This window comes from Salvia miltiorrhiza, chromosome 3 (genome assembly GCF_028751815.1).
Source record: "Salvia miltiorrhiza cultivar Shanhuang (shh) chromosome 3, IMPLAD_Smil_shh, whole genome shotgun sequence".
In the NCBI taxonomy this organism is placed as follows: domain Eukaryota; kingdom Viridiplantae; phylum Streptophyta; class Magnoliopsida; order Lamiales; family Lamiaceae; genus Salvia; species Salvia miltiorrhiza.
Window position 1 is genome coordinate 64,191,414 of NC_080389.1, and position 20,237 is coordinate 64,211,650.

At 38.0% G+C, this 20,237-nt stretch overlaps 2 protein-coding genes across 2 annotated transcripts; one reads left to right on the forward strand and one right to left on the reverse strand.

Annotated features, from left to right (window-relative positions):
* Positions 1-10: 10 nt before the first annotated feature.
* LOC131015513 (myosin-15) lies at positions 11-14,936 on the forward strand. Its single transcript, XM_057943917.1, has 39 exons — positions 11-421; positions 609-752; positions 1,378-1,523; positions 1,609-1,765; positions 2,024-2,082; positions 3,001-3,157; positions 3,446-3,595; positions 3,682-3,818; positions 4,114-4,260; positions 4,361-4,462; positions 4,929-4,986; positions 5,089-5,190; positions 6,411-6,448; positions 6,550-6,676; positions 6,780-6,953; positions 7,054-7,185; positions 7,315-7,424; positions 7,865-7,925; positions 8,037-8,214; positions 8,563-8,768; positions 8,990-9,109; positions 9,247-9,345; positions 9,647-9,868; positions 10,187-10,326; positions 10,521-10,632; positions 10,791-10,838; positions 10,916-11,005; positions 11,087-11,257; positions 11,436-11,588; positions 12,204-12,380; positions 12,594-12,731; positions 12,813-12,883; positions 12,963-13,062; positions 13,145-13,201; positions 13,278-13,334; positions 13,439-13,519; positions 14,047-14,132; positions 14,420-14,570; positions 14,641-14,936. Exons 1-38 carry the CDS (start codon positions 302-304, stop codon positions 14,541-14,543), a joined length of 4,551 nt encoding a protein of 1,516 aa, XP_057799900.1. The 5' UTR covers positions 11-301; the 3' UTR covers positions 14,544-14,570; positions 14,641-14,936.
* Positions 14,937-15,408: 472 nt separating this feature from the next.
* Positions 15,409-17,155, reverse strand: LOC131015514 (protein OXIDATIVE STRESS 3 LIKE 1). The gene is made up of 2 exons (XM_057943918.1): positions 16,285-17,155; positions 15,409-15,891 (listed from the first exon to the last, which is right to left on the reverse strand). The coding sequence occupies exons 1-2, from the start codon at positions 16,623-16,625 to the stop codon at positions 15,534-15,536; spliced, it is 699 nt and encodes a 232-aa protein (XP_057799901.1). The 5' UTR covers positions 16,626-17,155; the 3' UTR covers positions 15,409-15,533.
* Positions 17,156-20,237: the final 3,082 nt, after the last annotated feature.

The following is a 20,237-nucleotide window of genomic DNA, read 5'->3' on the forward strand; positions in this document are numbered from 1 at the left end:
ATTGTTTAAAATCCAGAAATGACTGTGAGCATTTATTCATTTAAGAAGCTGAAAAAAAGATAAACTAATAAAATTCGAAACTGTTTAGTTTTTGGGCAATTTTTGAGTTTTTTTGACTATGAATCTTCCCCTTCTCTTCGGGCGGGAAGCTGAAAAATCCTCAAATACATAACTCCATGTGAATTAGGGCTCTTAAATTCATCTAGAGTTCATCAAGTTCAATTTTTTTGTGCTATTTGTGTTTGCCGACTTCTGAGATTACATGAGAAAATAAGTGAATTTAGTCTGAAATTGCTGAAAAATGGCTCTTCGGAAGGGCTTCAAAGTGTGGGTGGAAGACAGAGATTCGGCCTGGGTTGCGGCGGAGGTCGTTGATTTCATCGGAAAACAAGTTCAGGTCATAACTGCCACCGGAAAAAAGGTGAAGTTATGATGGTTTTATTTTTTTTAGCAACTCATCTTTGCCTAATAGTTCGCTGCGGTAAATTCTGTTGTTGGAAATTAAGCTGTTCAGTGCGAAAATATTTGATTTTTGTTTTTTTATAATTGGATTCGTTGCGGAAATTGGTTTTTATTTCATGAGGTGGTGGGAATTTTGTTTCAAATAGGTGGTGGTGGTCGCGGAGAAGTTGCAGCCATGCGACGGGGAGTCGGAACTTGGAGGAGTGGATGATATGACCAAATTGACTTATTTGAATGAGCCTAGTGTTCTTGATAATCTTCAGAGAAGATATGGTCTTAATGAAATTTATGTAAGTGGCTTAAAATTTATTGTGATGTTTATATGTCACTGCCCTCTATCACACATTGATGTATAATTGGCTATTTGGGAGATTATTTCTCCATTTGCTGGCTTCTTCTATGTTTAGTAGTCTACTTGTTATGGAAATTAGTTAATGAGTTGAAAATTAACCAATGATTATAAGTACAGAGAGACATTCTATAATTTGTTCATACTACAATGCTATTGGATGCAACTCGTCTGAGTAGTTGAATGTGGGTGGTTATTTGAAAGGTGGCTTTGTTTATCACACCGTTTCTGCTGATATAATGGTCGTGTGCCGTTAAAGGACTTTATATGAAACTTAATCTTGAAGGCATGTAGCTCATTGTAGTTGTGTTTTATATGCTTTCAAAGACTGATAATTATGCTTGAGCCTTTTGTTTTATTCACTTACGGATAATTTTGTACCCTTCTCTTTCATTATTGTATTATTTTTGGTTTAAATAACTGTACACCGTGTTAAAGTGCTCTCTATATATAACTTGGTAAATTTTACTTTATTGTACTAGTACTTTTGGTTTAAATAACTGTACACCCTTCTCAAAATGGTTCCTTAGATTTCAACTGATACATATGCTTTATGCTTCTACTAGACATACACTGGAAGCATTTTGATCGCAGTCAACCCGTTCACCAAGCTTCCTCATCTATATAATATGTACATGATGGAGCAGTATAAGGGAGCTCCCTTTGGTGAATTGAGCCCCCATGTATTTGCGGTTGCTGATGCATCATACAGGTTTGTCTAGTTATGATTGTCATGTTGCGATCATCAAGTTTACTTATGCTTATGAGTTGGTATTAATCTGGTTCCTTTGGCACAGAGCGATGATGAGCGAGGGACGTAGTCAGTCTATTCTGGTTAGTGGAGAAAGTGGCGCTGGGAAAACTGAGACGACAAAGTTAATAATGAGATATCTCACTTATGTTGGTGGCCGTGCTATAGATGATGATAGAAATGTTGAAAAGCAAGTTCTGGAGGTATACTTTGTACTCTGTTTAATCATACTACATGATGTATTATGTATCACTAGGTGGACATACAAGTAAAAACAAAAATAGATAAAATGATTAGGTAGTAATTTAACCCATATCGAGGAGAACTGTCTTGAGATGAGATGTGTGGAAACTATAACTATGTCCAAACATTAGTTCTTCAGAGAAATCCTTATTCTATTTCAATTTTGAATCCATGGAGACCTGATGGAATTGCTAACAACCTGTTTTTCTCCATTATAGTCGAACCCACTTTTAGAGGCATTTGGCAATGCGAGAACCATTAGGAATGATAATTCAAGGTATTGCACCATTCTTTTACATTTTATATCTTTAAATGATTCCTCAAATATTTCGTTGGCTGGAATAAATATTTCTTCGAGTAACATCAGACTTTGCTTTCATAGAATGTGGTATATCCTATATGAAAATTGGTGATGCTTTTCTTTTTATACATGGTTCTCGTCTTTTCTGAATCTTTGCAGTTTGCACCTCTATCAAACCTTTATCTTTCAACTTCACTTGGTTAGCCAGTTTCCTCATCCAAACTGTGTATTATCTCAGTTTTCAAAGTAGAAAAAATCAACCTAGTAGAGTGCTTGCATGCAATATCTTCTGTTCTTTTGTCCTGCAAACTAGTGTGTGAGCTTTTGCCTTATGATTTTATACGGCTTAACGTACACAATTGCTCTTTGATGGCTTTGAATTATCTTGAAACTTTTTACTAAGTCAATACAAAAACTGTGATAATGGAAGATCTCTTCACACATAACTGTTGTCCAAATCTTTTTGCTGGAGTAGGTATGCTCTTGTCAAAGGTGAGTTAAGTGCATTCTATATATAAACGTCTGTTAGTTTCTTGTTAAGCCCTCAAGCAATTTAAGGTAAGATAGGACGCTCGCTATCACAATTCCTGAAGCTCAGAGTTCTTTCACATTCTTTAATATGATCTTGTTGCTTTTGCATAGTGATGCTTTATCTGATTTGTATTTAGTATGTGGCACTGATACACTGGATCAATTCAGTTATAAATCCCGTTGCTGTAAAAACATGCGGTGATTGAGCTGCCCAACAAATGATTCAGCTGGACTCCACTTTGTTTCAAAATCATTTTTTTTTAACGTGGGGTGGAAAGAATTTGAGCTTTATGAAATGATGCAACTCGCTATACCTCTTGGCCTTAGCTATATATTTACTTGCTTCTTCTGCCGCATCTGCAGTCGCTTTGGCAAGTTTGTTGAGATCCAGTTTGATTCCAGCGGTAGAATTTCTGGGGCTGCAATCCGAACATATCTCCTGGAGCGGTCTCGTGTTGTTCAAATTACTGACCCTGAGAGAAATTACCACTGTTTCTATCAGTTGTGTGCATCTGGCAGGGTACTCCTCAAGTTACTTCACATGCACATTTTCCTTGAGAAAAGTATATAATGTTAACCTAACCTAGCAGCATCTACTACATAATATGTTTACCTTAATATATAGCTTGGCGGTTACTTAAGGGCAACTGTGGAAATCTTCCAGTAAAAAATATTTGGCTTTGATGGATTGCTGAAGAAACAATCTATTTATTCATGCATTACAGCTATTACTAGTCGAAATCTAGGTTTAGATTCTCAAATCTTAACCTCCACGTGTTGTGTCTGAGGATGCTATTCTGTTGTTCAGGACACTGAGATTTACAAGCTAGGTCATCCCAGCAACTTCCATTACTTGAATCAGAGTAAGGTTTATGAGCTAGATGGGGTAGACAATGCTGAAGAATATGTAAAGACAAGAAGAGCAATGGATATTGTGGGGATTAGTGATGATGAACAGGTGTGTTAATTGAAATTTTTGTTTTTATCACACACCCTCAATGGTGTAACTCTTGGTTTTTATGTGTTCTTTATATGTCTAACCAGGAATCGATATTTCGAACCTTGGCTGGAATTCTACATCTTGGAAATGTAGAGTTTTCTCCTGGCAAAGAGCATGATTCATCAGTTGTCAAGGATCAGAAGTCTAGTTTCCATTTGGAGATGGCTGCTGAGCTCTTTAGGTTTGTCACTTTCAGTACTTTTTCTCCTCTCTGGATTGCTGATTGATAGTTTTCTGTTTTTCCCCTCTATGTAGCTTCTGCTAGTTCTCCAGAATCCTGATTCCTTGTAGGCCTTAAGTTCCATATTCGGTCCTTTTAACTTGTGTCTTCATTTAATTTGGTCAAATTTGCTGAATGAAGTATGTACTATGTAGTAATTTGCTTATCCAAGTGTTTTTACATGTGTTATAGCTTCAATTTTTTTTTCTTTAACTCACTTGAATTTATTCTTTTCTGGACTTTTCTCTGGACTCAGGTGTGATATTAATCTTTTGCTAGCCACACTTACAACACGTTCGATTCAAACTCGTGAGGGGATAATTGTTAAAGCTCTGGACTGTTATGCTGCTGTAGCTGGTCGCGATGCATTGGCGAAGACTGTTTATTCTCGGCTGTTTGACTGGTCTGGTTTATTTTTATGATTTGTTCAACATGAGCCACCCGGCCCATCGCTCTTGATTATAAAACTAGTAATCTTAATGTAAAATAAATCTTTGTTTCAGGCTTGTTGATAAGATTAACAGATCTGTTGGACAAGATCGTGAGTCTAAGTTACAAATTGGAGTCCTGGATATTTATGGATTTGAATGCTTTAAGATAAACAGGTAAATTATCATCTCCTCCATATTTCTCTCAGTTTATCTTCAGATTCTACTTGCTATTTCCCTGAAGTATTGCAATTAGATTGAAAAAGTAATAAACCTTGCCATATTCAGCCTGTGGCAAATGCCTGGAGCATCGATCTGATTGATCTTGTATAGTTGTTTCCTTTAGTATATGTTAATAATTTTGGGTCAAATTGAATGCCGCAAGGCACTGGAGCATTAATGAGAGTACCCCATGTCTGGCAGTAAATTTGCTAGGTGTTAATTTGACAGTTGTGTTGCATCAATTCCAAGTTGGATCCAAGCCCGTTCATTATCAAATATCAAGTAACTGAAAGGGCACTTTTGTCTTTCATTGGTCTTGGAAATTGTGTATACAAGTTACTCTCTCAATGTGTTGTCATATTAACTCCTCTTCATGCATGCTCTGGTAACTTATTGATTAATATTGTCGCCATTTACACAGTTTTGAGCAATTTTGCATCAACTTTGCGAATGAGAAGCTCCAACAGCATTTTAATGAGGTGATCTGAGGTTTTAGGGTGCTATTTTTGGCAATTGCACTTGCTAGCGGAACCTGCTTTTTGATCTATCTGTTTCCTTTTTCTGCTGGGGCTGTTCTGCAGCATGTGTTTAAGATGGAGCAGGAAGAGTATCAGAAGGAAGAAATCAATTGGAGCTACATTGAATTTATTGACAACCAAGATGTTTTGGATTTGATAGAGAAGGTATTCTCTGCAATCTTTTACTCCCTCCATTTTTTTTATAAGATGTTTAGGCTCTTGATTTTGTTTTTTGTAAGACTTTTCACTTATATCTAGGTAATTTCCTCTCATCTCATTACAATTTTGCACTTTCCAACACTTCACATTTTGGCTCCATATTTTTTTCAATGCATATGTATGGGAGTATGGAGTGGATGAAGGGAATTAGATTAATTGTAGGAAGGATGAGATTAGTTTTTCAATAATAATAGTAATAATTAATGTTTTATGACTAAGAGTCATTATCTAGGCAGCCATTGATGTTTTCTTAATTATTGTGCAAATAGCCAAAACATCCTATAAGAAAGCGGAGGGAGTATGCGTTATTTACCTGCATTGAAGTACCTACTATATACCAAAAATTGTTACAGTTTAGGCTGAATTTGAGAATTTGCCTGCAGTTGTGATTAATTTGTATCTGATCTTGTCAGGAACTATAACTTTCAGCAGTATATCTGAAGAGTTGATATTCTGAAGTTCGCAAATGATATGAATGATGTTAAATGCCTCTTGAGTGTCACATGATAGCCGTTTCCATTTGAGATATGCCTGTTGAGGATTTTGAATGGGTTTGTCTCATTGACTAGTTTTTAAAAAATTATTTTTATTATTTTGAAACAAAACTAAGTTTTGTTTTCGAAGACCATGGGCAGTGACGGTGTACTAAGCCCTCCAAACCTTGCTAAAATGGAGTTGGATCTAATTTATTTCCTGTCGAAAATTGGTTATGGTTCAGTTTCAGTTTGCCTAACCATACCAAAAACCGATCTTCATGATTTTTTGAATAGGATTATTCTAATTATCAAATTTTAAAACCTGTCAAATGATTTATGAACAATGAAACTCTGTCGTTCGATTTGGCTCAATATACATACTTAATGCTTGATTTTAATAAAGAATGTGTTCAGTTTGTTTTTGTGGTTGATTTAATTCAAGTAGTAGCTAGGTTTTTTAAATCCTCAGAAAAAAGAGATGCAGACTTGTGCGAAATTGTGGAGAAATGTTTTTCTATAAAATAAATCAGGTCTTGTATCTTGCAATTACCAATAATTTCCTGACATGTTACCGAAAAGAACAGTAAAGGTTATCTGCTTGCCAAGCAAAATAATTTCTTTCTTCTCCTTTTACTTTGAGCATGACCTATTTTACATTTGGTCTAATTCAATGGCGGTGTCGTTTTGCAGAAACCGATAGGCATAATTGCTCTTCTGGATGAAGCTTGGTATATTCAAATTACTCTTTGGTCTTTCTTGTCTTATTTTTCTTAGCTTGTTGGTTCTTAGTTCTTACCTTTCCACAATTCATCTGAACCAATGTCTGCAGCATGTTTCCAAAATCAACACATGAGACCTTTTCAAACAAGCTATTCCAGAATTTTCGGTCCCACCGACGATTAGAGAAAGCCAAATTTTCTGAAACAGATTTTACTATTTCTCACTATGCTGGCAAGGTATGGATATTCTGTATAGTTTGCTCTTTATTAACAGCTTGATATGGTGTCCTATATAGTAACAGCCATTGTCTATTTGCTTTTTTTGTTGTCTCTTCACTAGGTGAACTACCAAACAGAGACATTTATTGACAAAAATCGTGATTATGTTGTGGTTGAACATTGCAACTTATTAGCCTCTTCCAGATGCCCCTTCATAGCCGGTCTCTTTCCACCTTTACCTGAAGAATCTTCTCGATCGTCATACAAGTTTTCGTCAGTGGCCTCTCGGTTTAAGGTACCAAATATGTCTACTTTATTGAATTGCTTGTGAACTCTTGATATAATTTCTAATTCAAGTACTTTGTAGTCTTAGAAAATTTCCACTTTGCTTGCAGCAACAACTCCAAGCTCTGATGGAAACACTCAGCTCAACTGAGCCGCATTACATTCGATGTGTGAAGCCAAATTCACTAAACAAACCTAACAGATTTGAGAGCTCGAGCATCTTACACCAGCTGCGCTGTGGGGTCAGTAAAACTAGTACTTGTATGCTAGAATTGGATTGCCTGGAGTGTGAACAATTAGGATAACTAAGGTTCTTCTGAAGAGACATTTTCTTTTAACAAGTCATAATATATTCTTCTGATTGTCTGCAGGGTGTATTAGAAGCTGTTCGTATAAGCTTGGCAGGATATCCCACGCGCAAGACATATCATGAATTTGTTGACCGATTTGGGATAATTTGCTTAGATATCATGGATATGGGGTAGCATTCTCAGAGTCCTATTTTGATCTATTTTTACTCATGCAATATGCTTTTTCGCAACACATCAAATTAAGTGTCAGATTTTTTAACAGTGACCATTTGCCTTTCGGTCTTTTGATTGTCATGTGTTTTTTTATTGCTCTATGCTCTATCTGTCTAATGCTTGGCTTGTATAAAATAGGCTGTTTCTTGGACTATTCCTTATGACTTATGAGTGTTTAATGTTGTAGGTCTCTGTTACTGATATATAATACATTAATACTTTGCTGATTGGCACTTCATGGAATAGAATCTCTTGAACTAATAATTTAGAAATTTGCTGATTTTTGTGTTTTCATCTTTCTCTTGATATTGTGACATGACATTTAATTTGCTTTCTATGTTTCAAGTTGAATTTTAGTTGCTTAAGGGTTTGTTGCCCGTCATGATTTTCTTTTCAGTTATGATGATAAAACCGTTACCGGAAAAATACTTGAGAGACTGGGGCTTGAGAACTATCAGGTTTGTTGTGAGAAGTGTCAGTTTGAAATTTTACATTATATATTTGTAGTTTTCGCAATGTTCTTCTGTGTATGTTATCATACTTAACATCGTTTGATATGAATTTTGCAGTTGGGAAAAACCAAAGTTTTCCTTAGAGCTGGCCAGATTGCTATACTAGATTCACGCCGAGCTGAGGTTTTGGATGCTGCTGTCAAGCGCATCCAGGGTCGCCTGCTAACATTTCTTGCTCGCAGGGAGTTTGTTACGAAGCGCGTTGCTGCAATTTCTCTACAAGCATGTTGTAGAGGTATATTCTCATGCTTAGAACCTATAGCATGGAGAGTAACTCGGTTTTACAAATTGCATCATCACTTCATTTATCCAAGAGTCTTACCTTACTATTCTCAAATTTGATGTTCTTTGGAAAGTATTGGCAAACTATTCTCAGCTCTTTTATAAGATTCTTAGTGCAACTTGCAAGCTAAGGAAATGGGTTATTTGAGAACATTGTGCTGAAAAGTGCCAAAAGCTGCCAGAGATTTTGTTTGCAGTTGTCAAGGCTAATGCAGAACATTTAGGAGAGTTAATTATGCACTGATCATTTGTCCACCTCTATTTATCACGTAGATTTATGGACTTTTAATTTATGTGGCAGGTCATCTTTCTCGAAATAATTTCGCTGCCATGCGTGATACAGCTGCTGCCATCATAATTCAGAGATATTTTCGATCCTGGTTTTTCAGGCATTCATATATGCAACTTCATTCTGCTTCTGTGCTCATACAGTCTAGTATCCGTGGTTTTTCCACTCGCCAGAAGTTTTTGTATAGAAAACAAGTCAGAGCTGCCACTGTTATTCAGGTAAATGCATATTGTTGTATTATGTTCCTCTATGTTTTTTCGCTTTATACTGAAAAGGTTTTGCAGATAACTGAGACTTAATATGCTCGTGGCAGTAGTTTTTGACAGTATGATTATAGTGCTTGATGCTACAATTTTTTTTCTCTCTTAGCTCATTTATATTCTTGGTTGCATTTTGCTGTTTCGGGTATGGTCTAGCTAACCATTGGCTTCTGTATTAGTCTCACTGGAGGATGTTCAAGATCCGCTCTATCTATCGTAATCGTCAACATAATATCATTGCAATACAATGTCTTTGGAGGCGAAAGTTGGCAAAAAGAGAACTTCGGAGGCTTAAAAAGGTGAGATACTGAATGTTGCGTGTTCATGATTGTAATATCACCTTACAAGGCAACATTTTCCATCATCTGCACGTATTTTGCTGACAAACATCTTTTCTGTATTTCCGTGCTAAAGCATTGTATTCTTTCTTATGCAGGAGGCTAATGAGACTGGAGCATTGCGTTTAGCAAAAGGCAAGCTTGAAAAGCAGTTGGAAGATCTGACTTGGCGATTGAATCTAGAGAAAAAAATACGGGTAAATGTTTACCAAAGGATCAAATTGATGTACTCTGTAAACTCTTATTGTCTATTCTGGCAGGTTATTACTATTTGTTTTTTGGATTACGTCATTTCGTGCAGTTTGTTACTTTTGTATCTGATTCCATATATTTTTATACTCTAAAGATGTTTGCTATGTTTTTATTGCATATTTGGGTTGCCGAATGGTTAAAGGATTCGCTAACTCTACATATCTCTGCGTAGTTGCTATTTTTTTATTTGGTCTTGTTGGAATCTATTCCCCCACTACACTTGTTAACAGCTGGTTTGAAGTGCAGGCATCCAATGAAGATGCTAAATCAGTTGAAATTTCAAAACTTCAGAAGACTGTGGAGTCCCTGACATTGGAATTAGATGCAGCGAAACTTAGAGCTCTTAACGAGTACAATAAGAACATGGTCCTACAGAGACAGCTTGATTTATCAGCTAAAGAAAAATCTGCCTTTGAAAGAGAAACTGACTCTTTGAGCAAACTAAGGAGTGAAAACACAGTGTTAAAGGCAATTCTTCTTGACATATATACTTCATTGAGTTTTTAATTTTCAGCTTATTCATCTTTCAATTGTTTTTCTTCCCTAAGCATTTGATTTTTGCATATTGCATGTATTTCTTTCCTTTTTAATGGTTAGCACATTGAAGTTTTATGCCATCATTCTGGAAAAACCTATCCTTGTACCTTGTTTGGCTCAAATCATAACAAATTGCCCCTTTCTTCCATCTTGATCTTTATACTTTCCTGGTCAATGCAAGAAAATACTATGAAGTCTTGCTAACTATTTTTTCCTTTAGAACTCATTGACTGCAATAATGTGTTCCAGAGTTCTCTTGCTGCTTTAGAAGAGAAAAACTCAATGTTGGAGTCTGAACTTGCCCGAACCAAAGAAGAGGCAAATAGTACCATCACAAAGTTGCAGGAAGTTGGAAAAACATGTTTACAACTCCAACAAAATCTGCGGAGGTAACCTGAAATGATTCCCTGCTCGAAATGAATAATATAACACCTCTATCCTAGAAGAAAACCGAATAGAAAGAAATAAGCAGTACCTTGTTATTTTGCAAAAGACTCTAAAAACCATCTGCTATAGTTATGATTAGTTCTAGAAGTACTTGTCTGATGCTTGGTTATAAACTTGTCTAACTTTTTTGCATCAGCATGGAAGAGAAGCTGTCAAACCTAGAGAATGAGAATCATATCCTGCGCCAGAAGACACTGACTGTGTCTCCAAGAAGCAATAGAGCAGGATTTGCCAAACCTTTCGTTGATGTAAGCAGTCTTCATCAGCCTCCTTCCATCATCACTGACCTTTGAAAAATAATTCTTGAGGCTAACAGGCATACGTAATTAAGCTTCAACATGCATCACATTACTGCAGAGCTGTTCTATTCAAAATGCTCATAATTTACCTTTTCCCTTTGGTACAGAAAATCACCAGTGCCCTTGCTCTTTCGTCCGCTGATCAGAAATCTTATGTAAGTTTCTGTCTCATTTATGATGTAATTAAGTAGCTAAAATATATGTGCTGAGTTTCCTACTATGTAATTTGCAGGATTCACCTACTCCATCCAAATTTATTGCACCCATCTCCCATGGCTTTTCAGATAGCCGCAGAGCAAAGTCGGGAATTGAAAAGCATCAGGTTTTTCTTCTAATTAGCTATTTGGTTATCTTTTATCATACAGTTGTATGTGTGCCATTTTAAGCTGTATGATGGTTGCAGGGGAACTTAGATGTCATATCACAATGCATTAAAGAAAATTTGGGCTTCAAAGATGGAAAACCAGTAGCTGCTTGTGTTATCTACAAATGCCTCATCCATTGGCATGCCTTTGAATCTGAGAGGACTGCTATTTTTGATTTCATCATTGAGAGCATCAATGATGAATTGAAGGTTACTTTAAATTGTAAATTTTATTGCATTGAATATTGTTTTTAGCAAGACGATAAATAGTTCCTTTGTTTATGAGTGTTTGCCATACAAACAATGAGTTTGTCTAGATATTCCCAATATTAGAACTTGTGATATGGTGGTCTCATGGGCAATAAAAGAAATTCTCTAATTGTTTCAGGATGGGGATGAGAATGCCATTTTGCCTTACTGGTTATCGAATGCATCTGCCCTTTTATGCCTTCTGCAAAGAAACCTGAAGAACAGTGGGTTCCTGACAGCTGGTTCTCAGCGTTCTGCAGGGTCAGCAGGGCCAAATGGGAGACTCATGCAAGTAAGTTGGTAGTGGGCCTCAGTTTTCCGGGCTTTCAGATATGTTGTTCCAGACTGTCCTTAAATAGACCCTGAAAATACATTAAAATTAGCATGGGCTTCTAATCTTGCAACTATTTCATAGGTGTCAGCATCCTGGATAACTTGTTTCACATGGTGATTGTATTTATCCTGCTTTAATTGAAAACTGGATATCTGCAATTTCACTACCTTTTTTATTTATAATCATCAAGCCGATAATAGTATATGAGCAATGCCAGAGAGTTATTAAAGTATGAAACAGCATCCAGCACGTGCTTTGAACTATTGTTTATGCAGCTGAATTAAATTCGATCTGTCTTTTATTATACAGATACACTTCATGGTGATTGTATTTGTCCTGCTTTAATTGAAAGCTGGATATCTTCAATCTCACTACCTTTTTTATTTATAATCATCAAGCCGATAATAGTATATGAGCAATGCCAGAGAGTTATTAAAGTATGAAACGGCATCCAGCATGTGCTTTGAACTATTGTTTATGCAGCTGAATTAAATTCAATCTGTCTTTTATTATGCAGATATACTTCATACTTGATTGTTTTGAAACTGACATAGCTTTCTTAATTCTTCATAGGGCCCAAGGTCATCTTTCAAATATCATGCTTTGGATGATGGTTTATCCCATATGGAAGCTAAATATCCTGCTATATTATTTAAACAACAATTGACTGCATGCGTGGAGAAGATATTCGGTTTGATTCGTGATAATTTGAAGAAAGAAATATCTCCATTGTTGAGCCAGTGCATTCAGGTAGTTGATCTTTGCTCTCTCTCTCTCTCTTGTGGCTTGTGGCAATTAAGCCTAAGTTGTAGCATAACAGATGTCACATCATTCAGTCTATATTGAAGTCATCTACCATTTCAGAGATATCCTCTTCATTTCTATGCACTAAAATTTGTCTGGCTAGTCTTCATTGGTTCTGGCTTCTGTATCTGCATCTTATGCTTGCCGTCCTTTAAATAGGCGCCAAAAAACCAGCGAGTTCATGGTGGGAAGTCATCCAGATCACCTGGCAATGCACCCCAGCAATCACCAAGCAGTGAATGGGATAGTATCATCAGTTTCTTGGATTCGCTTATGAGTCGATTACGTGGAAACTATGTGAGCTGGACCGTAATCCTTGTAACTTCCTTTTCTCATTTATTCTATTTGCTTATTGCTAGTGAATTGATGAACTTCCAGGTTCCATCATTTTTTATCCGGAAGCTCACCACTCAGGTTTTCTCCTTCATCAATATACAATTATTTAACAGGTATTTTATCTGATTTTTTATGTTTGTGCCAATAGATTTGTTCAATCTATGAGGGTGTCATCAATTTATTAATTGGCAGTTTGCTGCTGCGACGTGAATGCTGCACATTCCAAAATGGTGAATATGTCAAATCTGGCATGGCTGAGTTGGAAAAGTGGATAGTCAATGCAACGGAGGAGGTATTCATGCCATTTTCTTTTATTGTATCTCCAGCAAAAGATGAATTTGAGTTTTAGTAGTCTGAGCCATTTCAGTATGCAGTTTGCAGGAACTTCTTGGCATGAGCTGAATTACATTAGACAAGCAGTTGGATTCTTGGTATATATAGTTCTTCGTTTACTAGTGATGTTGATCCTTGAGGATATAAATACTGATATACTTTGCTATTAAATAGGTAATACATCAGAAGGGGAAGAAATCTTTGGACGAGATAAGACAGGATCTCTGCCCGGTACAACTCAATTGAAATAGTTTACGAATTGTCTTTTTCCCTGATCTGGTTGACTTCATATGGTCTCTCTTGTCTGACTATTTTTTTTAAATAAAAATTGGCAGAAATTGACGGTGAGACAAATCTATCGAATAAGCACAATGTACTGGGATGATAAGTATGGGACTCAGAGTGTGTCAAATGAGGCAAGTGCTTTCGATAGCAATATATTTTTGGCAATTCAGTACTGTGTTATCATATTAATGGCACCCTCAGCCTCTACACTTTCATGGGTACTTGCCCTTCCACTATGGCTCCATGTAACCCCCTCATGCATGGAAATTCGCAACTATCAGGATTTGGCATTTGCATGTGTGTGTGTGTTTTCATGTTTCATCTCTCCAATGACTTAAAAGGAAACCTGCCCTCAGCCCTGGCAGCCAGTTTCACGTTTCTCAAAGTACAGAATGATTCAATAGAGAATCATCGTTTGAGTCATAGCTCCATGCCTTCATTTTTTTCAAGTCATGCTTCCATGCCCTCTCGTGGGAATTAGGCAAATCTTTGGTCTTCCACTCTTTTTCCCCCCACCTTCCTGTTTACTGAAATTCCTCGAGCCCTGATCCACTCTTTTTCCCCCCACACTTAAGATCTGAACCTATATGTTTAGCTTTGAACTTTTGTGGCAATTGTTGTTCTTGACATTGAACTCTTTCCTTGTGGTTTTTGGCAGGTGGTGTCTCAAATGAGGGAGATAGTAAATAAGGATTCACTGAATTTGTCCTCATCAAATTCATTTTTATTGGATGATGATCTGAGGTAAAGAGTGTTTTAAATGTGATTTGCATGGCAAAGGCAATGAATATCTTGTATTATACCTAGGGCAATATCCATGTTAAGGCGGTCGCTATGATTCCCTTGCAATTGACCAAAAGTTTGAACTTTGAACTATGAAATAGCTTTGTTGCTCGGTTTCATCTCCTCTTCCTTGTCCTGCTAGCATTCTTCCAATAAGTTATTGGGAGGCTATACATTATCTTCTTTTGTATGTCACGACTCCATGAATGTTTCTTTGTAGCTTTCTGATCTTTGTTTATATCTTGTAGCATTCCATTCTCCACCGAAGATGTATATATGGCGATTCCTGCGATTGATCCTTCAGATATAGAGCCTCCAAAGTTCTTCTCCGAATACCCTTCTGCGCAGCTGCTGTTGCAGGCTGTAAAGTAAATGGTGAACACCACACGTTGCATAGATGTAAGTGTTCTCGTCTTGCTCTGTGCATGCTCGTTTATTAGTCCGTGCCGTGTTGCTGAACACACTGCAGCGCGCAAACCTTGGTTTTCGCCTTCTTGTGCCGTTTGCATGTAAATTGATGTAGACCGTCTGCAAATTAAAGCCGGTAGCTGTCCAAGATGATCTAAAAGGAAGGTACGATTCTGTCGGCCGTGTTAGATCACACGCAGGTTAGGATGTTTAATTTGTTTGTACAAAAGGATTGATTGTAGGTAGCAAAGTTGCTCGAAAGGCTAGAGTATAATTTTGTCGAAGCTTTGGCCCTCTCTTGAGCAATGTACATTATTCATCCTTCTTGTTAAATGCAGCATGTTGTATTCATCTTAATTCTAGCCGTCTTAAAAAGTCTCTTCTTCATTTTGCTTGTTTAACTGGCGATGGCTCGTGCTTCGTATTCGAAGAAACACCCGTATTCGTACGGGCGAAGATGATGATTATAATTAGGGCTATAAACGAGTCGAGCTAACTCAGAACAATTTGGAGCTTGGCTCATTTTAGCTTTTCATTTGGGTTTTAAGGTATCTTGAAATTGTTAAGAGCTTCAGCTAAGTAAATAACTTTCACTAAGCAATGATGTTAGTCTTAAACTTGATTAAATATATAAAATGAGCCAAGCCAAATTTGGAACAAAAAAAATTAAAAAATGGAACCAAGTTTGTGAGCAAGTTCATGAGCTAATGATATACTAATATTAGAAATTATGAATAGCTCTGCTCATTTACACTCCTATTTATTGATCTATCTACATATAGGGATTGTGAATTTCACAAACTAAAATTTAATTAACATAGTCACTCTATACACTCCAAATTTCATAATTATAATCACCAAAGATTTCCAGTTACATACAAAATTTCTATCCCTCGATGTCGAACATCAGTTTTCTACACAAAAATAAGCATCATTTTCAAGTTAATCCCCCTTCTATCCGGACGGCTTCAACGCCATTCCATTCGGATTCGAGTTCGAGATAGCAACGCCATTCCTTGGCGATGACGAGCCACCCGGAGAATTGCATTGGCTCTCCGAGTTGCTCATGGCCACGGCCAGAGCCAAGGTGGTTCTGGACGCGGCCGAGCTCTTTGATATGCCGCCCCCATTGCCCCTCAACGGGGAGCCTCGCGTCTTCTCCAAAACGAGGTTGGAGGCGAGGAGGTTTCGCCGTTTCCTCATGTACGCGTTCTCTGGCTTCGCGATCTCTTTAATGGAGGATGAAGATGATGCCTCTCCGAGACTCGCAAACGACTTCGATTTGCCGTTGTAGAACCTCGAAATACCCCTCCTGCATTACCATCTACACACGTTCACAACAATAACAACGACAACAACAACAACAATAAAAAACGAGTCCTACATAACTAGAACGCACTCGAGTAGATAATCTTAACATTTTTTATTTTATTTGAAAGACAATCTAAGACATTAATCACTCTATCGCTACGCCGATATAAAAACACTCATTTTTAACAATTAGTGCATCTAAAAAAACTCAGTTTTCTTGAAAACTGAAAATATAAGAATCCTACCAAGAATTGATCAATGATTACACAATCAAAACCAACAAGAATTCACAAGCAACAACATGAAATCCCAGGAAAAACAACTATGATCATAGAATAAAGCAAAAAAATCACAACTTCAAATCAAAAGTATAAAAAAATAAAAAATAATCAACCTTATTGGCAAAACTTCCTCCAAAGCTTTCATGGCGTTCAAGGGCCCTTTATAGGAGCTCTGCACCTCTTCACCATCACCAGATTTCTCCAACGAATTCTCAGAGAGATCACTGTTTTTCCCTATAGAAGATGATGATTCATCTGAGCAACTAATATTCTTGCAAGAATTATTCTTCAACAACCCAATTTTCCCACTTTCCTCTTCTTCTTCTTCTTTGTGTCCCTCTCTAACATCCTTAAACATAACCTTTTTCTCCACAAGGAACCTCTGATCTCCACCGTAAATCTCACTAATCCCATGAACAAACCCACCATCTTTGTTCATCACTCTCGTCGGCATATTTGCTCACTACCCACAGAAACCCAAATCAAAAAAATTCAAGCAAAAGTGATGATCATGAAAAAGATCACGTTTTGGGAAGAGGGTGCTTGCTAAAAACGGAGCCCGGAATCATATCTTCTCCATTGGAGATGGGATCTAAGCAGAATTGGAGAAGAATATACTGTGTGAGAAAATCCCTTACAGCAAAGTATGGATCACTACAAAAGGAGAGAACTAAAATATTAATACACACACAAGCTAAAATGTCTTTCTTTTAGTTATTTATAATCTTGGATCTTAACGAGAGAGAGAAGTTTAAGAAAAAAGGGATTTGAGTGTTGAATATTCTTTGTTGGATGGATATATAATAAATGATGAGATAAAATTGGTGGAGGGGTGGGGTGTTGGGGGGGTGGGGTGGGGGTGGGAGGTGGATGGTTAGGTCTTATCCTGAAATCCTCATCCACTAGTGATTCTATTTTAGAGGGAGAAGAAAATAGAAAATGAAAAAAAGGAAAGAGTTTATTTTATTAAATTAAGGTAGCAATGTTTGTTTAAAGATGTAGTTGTACTAAATTTATGCAATAATGCTTAGATAAAAAGTAGCTGTCTTTAGGGCTCATGTTTCACTATTATTATTATCCGAATATTATTTGTATCTGGTCAACTTACTTGTTCAGATTCGTTTTTGATTTGCTTTGGGATGGATTGGATTGGATTAGTCACCAAACCACACTCTTTTTTATTGTTGGCTCAGAATTTTGCATTGGCTCCACATGGGATGGCAACTCATAATAATTGTAACTACTAATTATAATTAGTGTGAATTAGGGCCGGCAATTTTCGACACGACACGAAATCGCACGAAATTAATGGGTTAGTAACACGCACGATAATGTTTGGGTCCTTATCGGATAGACCTGATAAGGACCTGATAATTTCGGGTCGGGTTCGGGTTGGGTTCGGGTCGGATTCAGGTAACCCGATAGTGATATTATTATTTTTATTAAATATTTATTTTAATTTTTTAATTTTTTATTTCTAATTTTTATCTTCACTTCAGTTTAGGGTTTCAATATCTTCCATTCTTCCAACTTCCGCCGCACATCCAAGTTTATCTTCACTTTAGTTTCGTTTAGGGTTTTAATATCTTCCATTTTTTAACTATTGTTTCTTTTATTATACTTTTATGCCTCATTCTAAATTCCTCATATGTCGATTGGATATGTTGAGCATATGTGACGAATCTTGTATTATTATTATTATTATTATTGTTGTTGTGAATGAATCAAATCAAATTCGTGTTGTTATCAGGTCGTAATCAGATCGTGTCGTTATTTTATCGTGTCAACACGATTCAAATCGTGTTGTTATCAGATCGTGTCGCTATCGTGTCGTGTCAACCTAGTTCAAATCGTGTTGATATCGGGTTCTTGTCGGGTTCGAGTTTAGGTGTATAAGGTCGGGTTCGGGTTGGGTTCGAGCATTCCTTTATCATATCGGGTTCGGGTTTGGCCTTATCAGGTCGGGTCAATATCAGGTCGACCCGATAACGACCCGACCCCCACGATTTGCCAGCCCTAATATTAAGTGGCTCGTGGAGCCAAAATCTCGATTTTGGCACGGAAGCGGTTCGGCGAGGGAATTTCACAACATGTTCCCCATCATGAAAGATAATCAAGGGCCCAAGAATCATGCAATTCGGACGTGTAACGAGGGAGATATTGGCAAAACGGTCCATCGGAGGACGGCGCTACGTCCCCTCCGTTTCCCAACCTATCCTTGTCGGATTTGGTCCGTTCAAAGACTGTTGGGAATATTTTTAGGGTGGCAACGTGGGAGCAGGATCAGAATTGAAATTCGTGTCGGTCGATTTTTGGGCGAGTGGTTCGCCAAGGCCATTTATATTAAGTGATCGGGGAGTCGAAATCTCGATTTTGGCACGGAAGCGGTTCGGCGAGAAAATTTCACCACATGTTCCCCATCATGAAAGATAATCAATGGCCCAAGAATCATGCAATTCGAACGTGTAACGAGGGAGATATTGGCAAAACGGTCCGTCGGAAGACGGCGCTACGTCCCCTCCGTTTCCCAACCTATCCTTGTCGGATTTGGTATGTTCAAAGACTGTTGAGAATATTTTTAGGGTGGCTACGTGGGAGCAGGATCAGAATTGAAATCCGCGTCGGTCGATTTTTGGGCGAGTGGTTCGCCAAGGCCATTTTAGCATATTAAGTGGATCGGGGAGCCGAAATCTCGATTTTGGCACGGAAGCGGTTCGGCGAGGGAATTTCACCACATGTTCCCCATCATGAAAGATAATCAAGGGCCCAAGAATCATGCAATTCGGACGTGTAACGAGGGAGATATTGGCAAAACGGTCCGTCGGAGGACGGCGCTACGTCCCCTCCGTTTCCCAACCTATCCTTGTCGGATTTGGTCCGTTCAAAGACCGTTGGGAATATTTTTAGGGTGGCTACGTGGGAGCAGGATCAGAATTGAAATCCGTGTCGGTCGATTTTTGGGCGAGTGGTTCGCCAAGGCCATTTTAGCTATATTAAGTGGATCGGGGAGCCGAAATCTCGATTTTGGCACGGAAGCGGTTCGGCGAGGGAATTTCACCACATGTTCCCCATCATGAAAGATAATCAAGGGCCCAAGAATCATGCAATTCGGACGTGTAACGAGGGAGATATTGGCAAAACGGTTCGTTGGAGGACGGCGCTACGTCCTCTTCGTTTCCCAACCTATCCTTGTCGGATTTGATCCGTTCAAAGACCGTTGGGAATATTTTTAGGGTGGCTACATGGGAGCAGGATCAGAATTGAAATTCGTGTCGGTCGATATTTGGGCAAGTGGTTTGCCAAGGCCATTTTAGCTATATTAAGTGGATCGGGGAGCCGAAATCTCGATTTTGGCACGGAAGCGGTTCGACGAGGGAATTTCACCACATGTTCCCCATCATGAAAGTTAACCATAGGCCCAAGAATCATGCAATTCGGACGTGTAACGAGGGAGATATTGGCAAAACGGTCCGTCGGAGGACAGCGCTACGTCCCCTCCGTTTCCCAACCTATCCTTGTCGGATTTGGTCCGTTCAAAGACCGTTGGGAATATTTTTAGGGTGGCTACGTGGGAGCAGGATCAGAATTGAAATCCGTGTCGGTCGATTTTTGGGCGAGTGGTTCGCCAAGGCCATTTTAGCTATATTAAGTGGCTCGGGGAGCCGAAATCTCTATTTTGGCACGGAAGCGGTTCGGCGAGGGAATTTCACCACATGTTCCCTATCATGAAAGATAATCAAGGGCCCAAGAATCATGCAATTCGGACGTGTAACGAGGGAGATATTGGCAAAACGGTCCGTCGGAGGACGGCGTTACGTCCCCTCCGTTTCCCAACCTATCCTTGTCGGATTTGGTCCGTTCGAAGACCGTTGAGAATATTTTTAGGGTGGCTACGTGGGAGCAGGATCAGAATTGAAATCCATGTCGGTCGATTTTTGGACGAGTGGTTCGCCAAGGCCATTTTAGTGATATTGTTATTTTTATTAAATATTTATTTTAATTTTTTAATTTCTTATTTCTAATTTTTTATCTTCACTTCAGTTTAGGGTTTCAATATCTTTCATTC